This window comes from Phalaenopsis equestris, unplaced genomic scaffold (assembly GCF_001263595.1).
Source record: "Phalaenopsis equestris unplaced genomic scaffold, ASM126359v1 Scaffold000053, whole genome shotgun sequence".
Classification (NCBI taxonomy): Eukaryota; Viridiplantae; Streptophyta; class Magnoliopsida; order Asparagales; family Orchidaceae; genus Phalaenopsis; species Phalaenopsis equestris.
Genome location: NW_018164495.1, coordinates 1209416 through 1223647, shown reverse-complemented (window position 1 = coordinate 1223647; position 14232 = coordinate 1209416). Strand labels below are relative to the sequence as shown.

The 14232-nt window shown below is 32.1% G+C and overlaps 2 protein-coding genes across 2 annotated transcripts in view; one reads left to right on the top strand and one right to left on the bottom strand.

Moving 5' to 3' along the window:
- The window catches only part of LOC110019171, a 94547-nt gene extending 91886 nt beyond the window's left edge, over positions 1-2661 (top strand). The window contains exons 16-19 of the mRNA XM_020716749.1: positions 84-843; positions 1428-1548; positions 1636-1829; positions 2295-2661. Of these exons, the coding sequence (XP_020572408.1) occupies positions 84-843; positions 1428-1548; positions 1636-1829; positions 2295-2476 (1257 nt within the window). The 3' untranslated portion in view covers positions 2477-2661. The remainder of the gene's footprint in view (positions 1-83; positions 844-1427; positions 1549-1635; positions 1830-2294) is intronic.
- A 519-nt stretch (positions 2662-3180) lies between these two features.
- LOC110019176 (small nuclear ribonucleoprotein SmD3b) overlaps positions 3181-14232 on the bottom strand; it is a 15277-nt gene continuing 4225 nt past the window's right edge. Inside the window, exon 5 of the mRNA XM_020716755.1 lies at positions 3181-3491. Coding sequence (XP_020572414.1) covers positions 3432-3491 — 60 coding nt within the window. The 3' untranslated portion in view covers positions 3181-3431. The remainder of the gene's footprint in view (positions 3492-14232) is intronic.

Sequence of the window (14232 nt, the reverse complement as noted above, 5' to 3'; positions counted from 1 at the left end):
CATATATCTATATATTAACTTTTATATAAAAAGCTAAAGCTTTTCACAACTTCTTTCTTATTGTCTATCCCGATCCGGTCTAGACTTTTATCCCATGGAGTCAACTAGTCTTCCCCTTCCCCAGTACACCTTTTTTTTTTCACAGTTTTAAAGCAGAGGCGTGGAAGAGAATGGAGATCACATCAGAAGCAAAGATGAAGCACTCCATTCTCTTCTTCCTCCTCCCCTTCCTCCTCCTTCTCCTCATCTCTGAGTCCGAATCTGTCACTTTCAACTGCACGGGAACCACGACATGCCAAAGCCTGGTGGAATACATCCCCATCAACTCCACCACCTACAGCGCCATCCTCTCCCTCTTCCAAGTCCCCAACCTCTCCCGACTGCTCGGAGCCAACAACCTCCCTCTCTCCACACCCGCCTCCCAACCCATCCCCGCCTCCTCCGTCGTCCGCGTTCCTCTCCCCTGCTCCTGCTCCGACGGCAAAGGCCGCTCCAACCACACCCCTGTCTACACCGTCAAGCCCACCGACGTCGGCCTCGACAACATAGCTCGGCTCACCTATGACCTACTCATCTCTTATGAGGAAATCGCCGCCGCTAATAACATCGCCGCCCCGTACAATATACATACGGGGGAGAAGCTGTGGATACCGCTGCCCTGCAGCTGCGACGTGGTGGATGAGAAGGAGGTGGTCCATCTAGCGCACCTGGTGCAGCCTGGAAGCACCATAGATTTAATCGCAGACGAGTTTGGAACCTCGCCGGAGACTCTGCTTCGGATCAATGGGATTGGTGATCCGCGGAAGCTAGAGGCAGGACAGGCCATAGATGTTCCTCTCAGAGGTTTGGTTCAAAATCTCAGTTTTTTGGTAATCTTTCACATACGTATGCCACGAATAAACTATTGAATATTTAGATAAAAAAAAAATAACGGAAATTTACATACTATGTAGTATGTACCCAATTATTATGGCATTTACTTATCTCACATGTAAATTTTGATTGTTGCAACCTAAGCATCCTAACAAGTGAATTATATTATTTCTATCTTTTCATACATATGAAAAGATACTTTGTGTAAAAATTAAAATTTACATGTGAGAAGTAAATGCATATAAGAATTGGTGCTATGTATGTAAATTACCCAAAAAAAATTGTGAGCTTTTTAATTCTTTAGTGAAATTTTGACATTTGTGAAAGAGGGCTAGTTTTGTAAATAATAAAACTTTGTGAGCCATACGTCCATTTTTGCCCTTATTGGGCTCATAATTTCATCTATAGGAGCAATTATTATGATATATAGATTAGCAGTATTTGATGATATTTTATCATCATATCATCATATTATCATCAAAAATCGGCACCTACTTGTAATATTTTTTCCATCTATAGCCGTGAATTAATGAGTGCTTTTTGGTTCCGCACAGCTTGTTCTTCTTCAATCAGCACATCATCATCGGACAGCAATCTACGCCTCGCCAACGATAGCTATGCGCTCACAGCCTACGACTGCATCCAGTGCAGTTGCAGCGCTGCCTCGGGTTACCAGTGAGCTCCCATCTCCTTCCCCTCAAATTTTCCCAATATATAATTAATTCGCAAGAAACCTTAACAAAATTCATGAATCATTAATAGGCTATCCTGCCATTCTACGCAAGGCTTGAGCAAATCGTGCCCTTCTGTCAAATGCGACAACCAGTTGCTGCTTGGCAACACGATCAAGTCCGGCTGCGAGCAAACCAGCTGCGCCTACGCCGGTTTCACCAAAGCCAACGGCGCAGCGAAGCCCGACATCCTCACCAAGACCATCAACCAATCGCTTTGTAACAGTAAGACGTGCTCTAACGAAGCCCTCTATATATATATATATACATATAATTTTTAATTCTTAAAGTAAATTATCGTATAAAATTAAAAAATAACCTAATGAAGTAATTAAAATAGGATTTAACCACTTTGGTTATAACGAAATTGGATTGAAAAGGATTTTGCAACATTATAAGTTTTGCTTCACTGAAAAATAAATTAATTGTAATGAATATGATAGCATTCATTTAGGCCACTCACTGTAAAACTTCATAAAATTATTTTGATTAATAAATTCTATAAAATTCGGATTAATTTTTTCTTTTTTTTAAATGAAATTTTATCAAAATGAATGCAATATAAAATATTTTTTTGCTTATTATATGTGTGGGATGCTTGTATTTAAAATAAATTAGTAGTCAAGTTAGAACATAATATATTACTTGTCTTATTCATTCAAATTGATCATTTATCTGTATAATTATCAGATGAAGGCGTGCCTGCACCATCTCCTGGCCCATCAGCCGGTGGCTTTGCTGGTTCCACGCCTAGTGGAGGCTCGCCGCAGGGTAGCAGCCAGGCCGGTATACGGACAAGACTAGAAGAGAATTTGTTGTGGCTGTCGATCGCTCTTATCGTAGCGGTTATTGGTTCTGGCCATAGAGCATGACTATTTTCTTATTTTACAGTTGGCTAGAGATGTAAGACTATTACCAGAGTTCATTTTGTTTGCGTTTTGGTTTTGATTGTAAAACCAATTTTCGTCAGTCTCATTTGCATCAGAGACCGTATACTTCTACTTAATTGTTTTGAGTGATTTTTTAAAAGAATAAGGATAAATTTATTATAAATTTTATTGTTATATTTTTTCGGCAAGATATTAAAATCAATATTTTATTGGCCTACTCTATTTAAAACTTCATATATATATATATATATATATAACCATGTGATGTTGCAAAAAAAATTTAACTTAAGAATTTTTAAACAAAACATGTACATTTACTTTAATATAGATTCATAGCACATCAAATTCAGCTAAGTACAAATATGTGTTTACATACAATATGCTTAACATAAATAATTTTAAATTTACATAAATTCATTAAAAAAAAAGATTTAACTTGCACACGATTCTTATATATTGAAACATCTAGCAACAAATTTTGATGTTTACATTTATAAAACTTTAGTAATGGTGTCTTAAAGTTATGCATGAAAAGGTCTATTTCACCATTAAAAATTTAATAATGGAGGTATTCTTATGTAATATTAAAATTTTGAGTGTTATATATATACATGTAAATAAGAACGTTTAAATACATAAGAACTATGTGGAATGCATGTAAATGTCCCCTTAGAAAAAGGGAGATCTGCAAAACAAACCTCAGATTATCACACAATCATAACTCCAAGAAATGTTACATTACCACAATCTCTGGAAGCAGAGATTAGGAGAAGAGCTTCAAGCAAAGACAATAAAATGAAGACAAATCTTCAGGACAAAACAGCTTCAGAACATTAAGATCAGAAAAAGAAAATCTATCAAAAACAACTTAATAAGCAATTTCAACATTCAGCATATTAAAGTTTGATAGTCAAAAATACATAAGAGGAAAGTTTGATTATCTCCTGACCGGAGGAGGGGCAGCTCGACCAGGTGCAGCCCTACCAGCAGCTTGAGCCTGGGATTAGAAAATAAATCATGATATCAATCCAATTCTTTGAATAAGAAAAGGCATGAAAATCAATAGTTCACTGCTGGAAAATATAACGGTACTACTATAATTTCATAGTGTTTTTTTTTTTTTCTTCACATAAAACAGATATAGACAGCTGTATCGCGTGAATCAACAAAGGCCGATGTCTCCCTCTGCATCTTCATTCCTACTACCCTTTGGTACTAGAGTGAAAGCTTTAGGTAGGTCAATAATATCACAAGGAAGACCATAATAAACAAAAAAGGTTGGAGAAAGGCCTTGCAATAAATCACAAAAATATTAAATCATTACATTCATCTTCATTTATAAAGGTTCGAACAACGCTACAGGAGATGGAGAAAATTATGAGGTTATTCAAACATGGTGTTGGAGTAAATCGATTCTTCTAGTAATAGGAATATCCTCTAGTTTTATAGAAAGAAAGACAAAATGGAATTTGTCTTCGTCCTCAGTTCAAAGACTTGAGAAACCCCAACCCAGTCCTACTTGCCAAAAATAAAATTAGCATCCAAGTTGGGTTGCGGCAGTTTGTTGTTTCTTCAATTCTACAATACCATTTTTAATTAGTTCTGCATTCCTAACTAGTTTTGTCCCAAAGAGTCAAATGATTGACGAAAGGAAAACATGTTTCACATAGTTAAATGACCTAAATACCAACTGACAAACAAAACTGATGCGCGTTAAGACATGAGAAGGTTGCAATTAGAGCTTAAAACATATACCTAAGTACTATTAAACCCTAAAATTACTAATAATAGGTATACTCCAGAATAGTTAGTGCTGCCAGCACAAGTATTATAAATAATAGAAGAGGTTCGACTTGACTTGCAGCGTAAATACAACAATTTGGTTTATGGCAAACATAATTACAAAGTGTTGATATTTTAGATTGTAGATAACCAAGGAAGAGTACTTGATCAGAAATGAAATTTTTAGGGTATCAAAATATAAGGCTATTTAAATATTTTGGCGGTCTAAATAAATAGCTAATACACATCAATGGTATGAAAACTAGCAAACTAAAATAAGCTGGAACTTAGCATACGGCTAAAGACATCTTTAATTAGAATGTTGAACAGCCGCAAAGAAACTACCAAGCTTTTCAGGAGAGAACCTCAATAACCAATATTAATGTTATGAAGGCAGACTGAGAAATAACCTGATGGAAGAAATACAAGATAACTTTCACCCTCTCTAAGCATAAGCCTCCACTTACCATATCGATAATATACAAACATGAATAGAAGAATGGGACGGTTAAAAAGAGTACCATTATTCTTAAGTAATCAAAGTGATGGCAAAAAATACATTTAAATGAAGTAAAATTCCAAAATCCTTTAGATTGACAATGCGAGAAAAAAAGTGTGCTAAAACATGTTTAAGAACCTGTTCAATTTCGAAATTTGTTGCGTAGGGAGAAAATTAAATTTTTAGCAGAGCCGAATCTAACATTGAATAAGATATATAGTTTAAGGTAAAAAAAAAAAAATTAGAAAACATCAGAAATAAATGATATATTAATATGAATCGGTGGTAAGGAGGTATAAAAATTATTTAGAAAATTTTATGCTTTGAAAGTGTGGAAAAATTGAATAAAAGGCTTAAGGATTATAATAAAACTACAAGCCTTGCAACGAGTCAAATAGGCAAAATAAAAATTGCAACTTTTAATGGTTTTAATAGTAGGCTAGGTACCAAAAACGAAGAAAATGAATCATATAGAATAGCCAAAGCAATAGATGAGAAACCTACAGACTTTGATAAAATTAGATGTATTAGATGTGAGAATGATAGGATCGTGCTCAAAGAGAATATATGAAGAAAAGATGAAAATGATATTTTGAAAATTTATTAAATAAAACTTTTAAAAATTAAATTATCCTGAAAGGTTAAAATAAACTATATAAGTATATTGTAAATTAATTGAAAAAACGTAGTGAAAGTAGCTCTAAAAAGAATGCATGGAGACATCAAATCCAGTTAAGATAACTACTGATACTTTAAGTGGTATCGAGGATACAACTATGGCAAAAATTAAAATTATATGAATAAAATTTCGAAGAGTAAGAAGACATCAAATGATTAAAAACTATTTTGATACTACAATTTAAAAAAAGAAAGGTGATTAAAATTGTGCTAATTATAGAGAAGTCAACCTTGCTAATTATTAAATAGTCAAACAAATAATGAATTTTAATTCAAAAGAATTAGAGAAGAGAATAATAGAGCATGGGCTTAGAAAACACTAATAATGCAAGTGGCTTATCTTAAAAATAACTAATCGAAAATCAAGGGCAAAAGTTAAATAACTTCATATGTATTATTGATCTTAAGAAGGGCAAGTGATGAGTACTAAAAGATACGATGCGGCGTCCATTAATATGGAATGGTCTGTATCAAAGGTATGCTGAAACTACTAAAAATTTGAATTATGCACCCCTAAATATTAATAGAAATAATTAAAGTAACCAAATAATTTTAAATTATAATATGATTGCTTCAAAAATTAACATTAAACTAATATTTTTTCATGTTGTTTATGGTGATGCTTACCGAGATTATTAAAAATAGCATGTCCCATTGTATGCATTTTGCAGATGACATAATTTAAAAAAAGAAACATTCACAAAAATAAATGAATAAATTAGAACAATACTAAAAATAAGAAAAAGAAAATAAATTCAGGGAAAAAAACCAAACATATGACATGCAATTAAAGCATGTAAGATTTTAGCAATTATCAATTAACATTACCAAAAATAAAATAAAACTTAGGTGTGATAGATTTAAATATCTTTGAATCCATTAAAGAAATATTGAAAAATATAAATAAGGATAAATTTTTAGAGCTAAAATTATGCGACTAAAGTGAAAAAGCGCCTTTAAAGTAAATAATGCAATAAGAGAATATTATAAAGGTCTAAAGTTAAATTTCGTAAAATCACAAGTAGATTGGTGATGTTATATAGTTTTAAGTACTGGCAAGTAAAAAAAACGTACATATCTAAGTTGAGAAAGGAAAAAATAAGAACGTTAGAGGAAAAAGTGACAATACTAAGAAAAAGAATTTAAAGAATACTTATATTCAATGAATAATTAATGTGATAATAATATATAGTAAATGGAAATACATTTCGATTTTTTGGACACGAACAATGAATGGAAGAAAATGTACCTAATAGATGAATTAATAAAATTGGAATCAACGGACTAAAAAGAAAGGGTGCATCTATTATATCATGGATAGAAGTTATCTAAAATAATTTGTGGAGAATAGAGATAAAACTTCAAGAAACACTCAAGAAGATTGTATGAAATATGAAGATTCATGAAGACAGCTCCAAATAGCTTGAGATAAGGCTAAGGATAATAATTATGATAATTAACAATGCAAGTAATATTAGGTTCATGCAATAAACAAGTTTTGTGAAACAAGTTATTTACCAAATTAGAAACTCTTATAACCAATGATTTAGAAAGTCAACATTATCAAACCATTATCCTTGCTAAGACAATCTGAGGTTGTGTTCATCAATCATTCTTTGTTGAGATTAATCACTTTCTAATTTAGCATCATAGAGTATTAAAAGGGTTTAAATTTCCAAACAACGCATTCTCAGCATAATAATTTTCATGAGTTCAAACTACAAAAACAAGGAGAGCTTAACAAAATTTTCAACTCATACATGGAGTTTTATAATGCCTAAAAGATGTGAAAAAAATCAACAGCCTTTTTCATGTAATAAAATCATCAATTAAAAAATTGTTAATGTATTTGATGGCCATTGATACCTTGTTGTTCACATTTGACATGTGTTCAACTCCATAATTAGCAAACTAAGTTGAACATGATTCAACTTGTTTATGTTCAATTTGTTTACTCTTAATTGTAAATGCCTAAGCCAAATAAATCTATTTTCCATAATCTTAGATAAAAGGTGCTAAATCTATAACATGAATATTGTGCACTTTGCTAGTGTATATGATGCTAACTCTTTGATGCCAATCATACTATTATTGAATAAGTTTATGCCATAATTTGTCATTGTTTTATTTTATGTTTGTCCTAGATTCCTAGTCATCTTTAAACTAATTATTAGAGTTTAAAGTGTAATTTGTTATCTCAGACAACTATTACCGTTTTCATTGTTCATGAGTAATGTTGTCATTTTATATATAAGATTTATTATTATAAATAGTGCGTAGGGTCACCTAGCTCAGATAGTGAAAAATAGAATATTTTGAGCTGCGATTGAATAGGATTTTAACCTCATATCAATGCTTATAGATATACATCTTCTTCATGTTTTAAGGGTTTAGTTCATTGAATAAGCTAACACTTGAAAAAAAAATAATATAAATAAATTGAAGAATCATTATTTATCTTTCTTTTTCCATCCATTTTCCCTCTTTTGCAACTAAATCCCCATGTTTTCATATATTCATTGCCTGCCCTACGTCAATTTGATACCAGAATGAAAATCATGTGCTTTATGACCAAGATTTCAACAATTTCGGCTATTTTGCTCTTTTGTAACAGCTTATTGCACTTTTTATTACCATCTAATTTTAAAAAATTAACTATTTTGCACTCTATTAAAACCTCTTAATCATTTTCACCATTCAAGAGCCTGCCAACAAATTTCCCTTGTGCACAATTTATATGGTTTTTACTTTTGAAGTGCACCTTCTCTCACCAAACACTCACCCTTCTCTATTGTGTCAAGAAGTTCTTACCATCCAATCAACGCTTCTCTCACCTCACTCAATGCACCTAAAAACACTACACCATATACTAAAATCTCTTAGCAAAAAAAAAATTTGAGTTCAAATTCGCAATTTTGAATTTAAATCATCTAACTCCTTTTCCCAAACATTCCTCTACAAGCACAACATATCAATCCATCAACCCATTCACAGACTTGTATGGTATATTTAGAGTAGAATTAGAATATTTTTCCTTTTGTATGGTATATAATAACGAAGAAATGGTTGTGACCGAGCCTTAAATCTAGTAGAAACTCCTTTCCCAAACATTCCTCTACAAGCACAACATATCAATCCATCAACCCATTCACAGACTTGTCGTTAAAGATTAGTCATTAATTTCGAAATTTGATTTTAGCTTGATTTTAAATTAACTCAACATCACAATCATCCAGTCAATTTCCAAAATCCCTCCATTAAATTAGCAGACCTAAATCCCCTTATCCTCTCAACTCTCAAGTCATTCCCTCTCCTAGATATGCATTCCTAGAAATCACACAAAACCCTACACGTGCCCTTTCCACATTCAATAATTTAGATAACAAGCGTCATTAAAAAAGCCAAAACTATCCAGATAACTCCACCAATATGCATTCCAACCCAACCCAATTATGCTTTTTGATGAACTGGATTAAGGAGCTAAACTAAAGCTTAAAACTCTATTTCCAGCTAATACAGACAATAAAACAAAAGCATCAACGCATTCTAAGATTGATCAAAAAGGGCTCTTAACATCCATAAATTATATTCCATGACCAATGGTGAATCATAAAGAAAACCTTTTAATGAGTTTTAATAATAATATTGCAGAAGGGGGTAGTCTAACCCTAATCTCTCGTCACAAGATGGATTTCATTAATCTCTTCTTCCCCAAGACAAATTTCCCATTTGTTTGTTCTTGTTCGAATGGATTTCTGACAATAAGGATTTCACCAACTCAACAATACAGTAATAGAATGAAGAGCTGTCCAATTATTTCTTTAGTAGCAATCTCCAATTATTCCTTTATCAGCGCTTCAACTCTCTGAAGTAGATTTCAAAGCCCAAGCAAATTGATGGCCAAAATGATGCTTACTTTTAAATGCCAAACATAATATTATAGACTAAATTTATTACCTGACAAGTGTAATTTGTCATTTCAAACTAGTAAGGTATTTTTTTTAAAATTGTTTGAGGTTGTTGTGACTAATGCTGCAAACAAGTCAAAGTTTAGCTCAAGCCAACTAAGACTTGAGCTTAATGAGTTCAAGTCAAGCTCAAAATTAAGTTTAATTGCACGAGTTCAGGTTGCCTTACAACCCAGCTTATTTATTATGAAGCGTGAAGCTCAGAAAATGATGCAACACACAAGTAAGCATTGTTGACAAGGTTAAGGAATTAATGCAACTCATCGAACTATTTTTCCCTTATCATAATTGTCTATTTAACCTTTCCCTACTTTGTTATGCTTATTATATTCATAGCTATTTGTGGTTATGCATCATTGTCCTTTTAGCTAGTGGAAGAATTACTTGTGTTGAAAGTAGAAATGTAAGGAATAAAAACAGCAGAGAATTCCTCTTGACCTTGTTATCTTTCTTTGCTTGCAGCTTGCTAAATCATAATGTTATTTGAAAGTGATCCATGACTCATGATGATATTAGCGATTGATAAACACTGCATAAAGTCATATCAATACTTGAATAAGATCTGACTGATTTGGCAATTATTTTATAGCTATTTTTCCACTAAGATCTGACTGATTTGGCAATTATTTTATAGCTATTTTTCCACAAAATTCAACGAGGGCATCAAGCACTCAAATGATGGCAAATTCCATCTAGCAACCATACTAGTGAATCTGGCAATGATGCCAGAGAGAAGAAGCTGCTATAGTAAGGATATATGGCGACCCTAAAGACCTCTTCCACCAACTCATCCCAGTTTCCTGATTTTGATAAAACTTTTAATCAACAATAAGAAACCACTTGCTCTGATTCAGACTCCAATCATGGTTATAAAATAATCAAGGAGATGATAAATCTATGAGAAGGAAGCCTCATGGAGACTTCAAGGTAAGAAATAAACATGCATTTTTTGGATGAGCATTTGCATGCTAATTATAATCACAATTGGGGAGAAGCAGAAAAAGCTCTCTTTCATAACATGAATATCTCACCTAACTAAAAAAAAGTAAAGTATGTTGTTCGCGAACTCAAAAGAGGTATATTAGCAGGATGGCTACGGTTGATCCAATTACATAGATGAGAAAGGAAAAGCATAGTTAAGAGCTAGCTCTGAATGAAACAAGTATCAAGGGGGAATTATCTCCATCAAATTATGTTATAAGAGACTAGATAATTATAGCCTTTTTTAGGCTGAAAAAAAATGAAAGTTAGACTCCTCTTAGGACTACTACACCTCCGATTAATATTTCCACAAAATTAGCTTCAACAACTAGTCAAACAAGCAATGGCAATATCCAATAAGATAAAATCTCAGCATATTAAAGATGTTAAAAACCCTAAAGTTATTTCCAATAGAAACTCAAATATAGAAATTAATTCACAAGGAAATAACTTCATATAAAAACTAGAAGTTGAATCTAAATTTGAACCAACACTAAATTATACACCTTAATCCATGCCAAAATCTATTCGTGTGCCTAAATCTACAATTGAACAAAAGCTCAAATATTGAACGAGAATTTCAATTTAAGCCCAAACTTAAATCATAATCTAAATCCATCCCACAGTTCAGAACTATGCATATTATATCTGCTTAAAATAGTTAAATCAATGGAACTCTCATATTATTTTTAATTTTAACACCTGTTTTTTTTTCTATTTAAAAATACATAAAAAATATATAGAGATTTAAAAGTCAATGTGTCAACATATCCACGGATTTATTCAAGATATTTGTCTGCAGAAAAAAATTAAATTTTTAAAACTACATAATATGATTAAATCCAAAGGTTAAAAAAAAAAAACCCCAACTAATATTTAAGCGATTTTGACTACTTTTATTTCAAGAAGTTATTCATTCATATAAAAGACAACTTATTTAAACCAAATAAATCTGTGGTTTACTACCAATCAAAAGCTAAAATTATTATATAGAATAAATATAAATTTTAGTGTTTTCCATTTGTTGTTCCATATTTTCCAAAATTTGATACTTAAATAGTTTTACAACCATGTTTTCATTACTTATTTTTAGAAGCAAAACAGGTTATTTACTGAATTTATGGAAAACCCTCACGTAAATAACGCATTTTAGAAACATCAATGAATGGTCATTTTCATTAATTAGCAAATTCAGCTAACTAAAGACTGCTTAAACTAGTTATGGATTAGCTAGGATGATAACTAATAAAATTAAATTTAATGGTGTTCAAATAGGTTAATTTAAGTTGAATAATATATTTATTTATTATCTATTCATGATTAATTATACATGAAGGCCAAATTGAAGTTACATAGGGTTTAAATTAAGGTGACTAAATTTATTGATATTAATTATGGTAATTAAACCAAGAAGAATTAATCAACATATAATTGACAAAAATAATCAATAATCATGTATTTACTAAAGGTAATTAAAGATTAACGAGGATTTTGTTACGTCGGAACCTAGCCCAAGAGCAAATTTGTCTTTTGTATGCCTACGGACAATTTAGACTTTAATTATTAGTATTGACGGATATAAATAGGCTTATTATGTTTAGGATTAGGATGATGCATGAGATTAAACTGTGCATCTTAGGTTTAGGGTTTGGGAGAGAGGTTTGGGAGAGATTTTAGATTTTCTACCTCTCAAATTGTAGAAATTGGGAGAGATCGCCTACCTCTTGAATTGTAGGTGCTAATCTTTTGTATTATTGTGGAGTTGTTTGGATTATTCAAGAAATATTGTGTTTGCCCTAACTTCTGAAAAATCGTGTCAATTTTGATTGTGGATTGTATCAGATATCAATGACTATAAATAAAATTTTTATAAGTGTTTAATTATGAGATGTAGGGTTACAAATTACTAATTAATTATTAATATCATTAATTTATAGTTAATTAATGTCACAAAAATTCTAGTAATGCTTATTTATGATTTAAACTGCTATAATTAAACATTTATTAAAGTTTAATTTATATTATTAAATATGTATAATAAATCAAAATATTAACTAACATGGCTAGTTATTTGTTCATAATGGTAAGCTTTAAATAAGATTTAATTAAGATAATTAGTACTTAAATAAATAGAGTGTGAAATAAGTAGACTTAATTATGATGATCACATGCATAAATCCTCTCATGAGGATCAATATTTCTACTGCATAAATGTCTACTAGAAGGTGAGAATTGTTGGCTTCATGGGCGGCACATTTGTTTAACTAACAAAGCCAAAAAGATCATCATCTTCAATGGAGGAAATAGTGGATTGTGAAACAGTGTGATGCCTCCACATGAGTGTTCTCAAGGTGATGGCCTTCAATTTACACTGGTTTGCACTGGGCTGAGGCGAAAAAAAGCATCAAGAGCATCAGAAAGTGGCAATCTCGTTTGAAAGGAATCCCAAAGAAGGTGTAGGAATTTAAATATGCATCCTCGATTTCTCAAATATGTTATGTTGAATAAAATGAGGAGAGGCTGATGCCTGATTTTGTAATACTAGATTTTTCGAGTAGGTCATTACTTGAGATGGGAGAAAGTAAGGCTCATGTTTCACATATCATGTCAGTTAGTCATAAAGTAGTAACAGAAGTGAAAAGGCTTTCCCAAAAATGACCACAAAACTATTGCATGACGATAATAATCACAAGTTTGTAAGAGTCCTTTAAGTTATGTGGTTCAGAACAATCAATCCCTTCAAGCAAACTAAACTGGATACCCTTCATCTTTAATATGTATGCTAGACAAAAAAGAAAATTAAAAAAAAACCTTTTGGTACAAGGCAGTTTGATTTTTCAGCCAATAACAGGTTTAAGTTCCAAGGCACCTCATACCATCCTGCCTTTGGAAAAATAGAAGGATAACTAGAAGCCTTAGGCTTTAAGAATAATATTGTAGAATATCTGCACAAGGACATTAGATGTCTTTGAGATTGGTGTTGCAAATGATCTAGTTTGGATGATTGTAGTAATCTTAATGAAGCCTAGTGTTGATTTGCTTAGGTTTAAACCGACCGTGTAGATTCAAAAGAACCATAGTTATCTCCGAATAGCATTATACATAGATTGCAAAAGCACTAAATTTGGTATTCTTAATCGAACAATTGTAATTCACCTCAAACCATTAATTTTTTAAGTGCCTATCAATTATATTCACTTAGCACAACAAAGTAAAGCCTCTTGATCCCCTTTTGCTTGCCTTATTAAATTTATTCATTTTTTGCGTCCGTACAACCAAAGAACCTAGTACAATATACAAATTACGTAAACTATAAGCATGTCTTTGTTCACAATCATTTATATCATTCATTCAGATTCTATGTATTGCTTATTATTATGGCTCTTAACTATATTAGCATTGTTTGAGAATATATTTTCTCTTAATTGGATTTTGAACCTTCAAATCCCGCACTCTAGAGCTGCTTTAGTTAACAGTAGTTTACTGCATATAACATTCACTTCTTTTGATTAACTTTTATATCCATCCTAAAGCATATGTGGATGCTTTCTTCAAGATTTGCCTGAAAGCCTTCATGAATTCTCCTTACATCCTAGAAGAAATAAATTATATATATAGCCCATGCGCGTTCCGTGGCCTGTTGGAAGAGCAGCATTTTTGAAGAGCGTAAGTCCCCTCAAGGCCCGGGTTCAAATGCCCTGGTGTCACAGTGTCGCCTTAAGCCATATGGTACTCGAATTATTTGCACACCGGGTCGCCCCCAGACCTAGCGGTAGTTGAGCCCATAGGATGGGTTGGGGACCTTTGCCCCAGCCCATTCTTTATATATA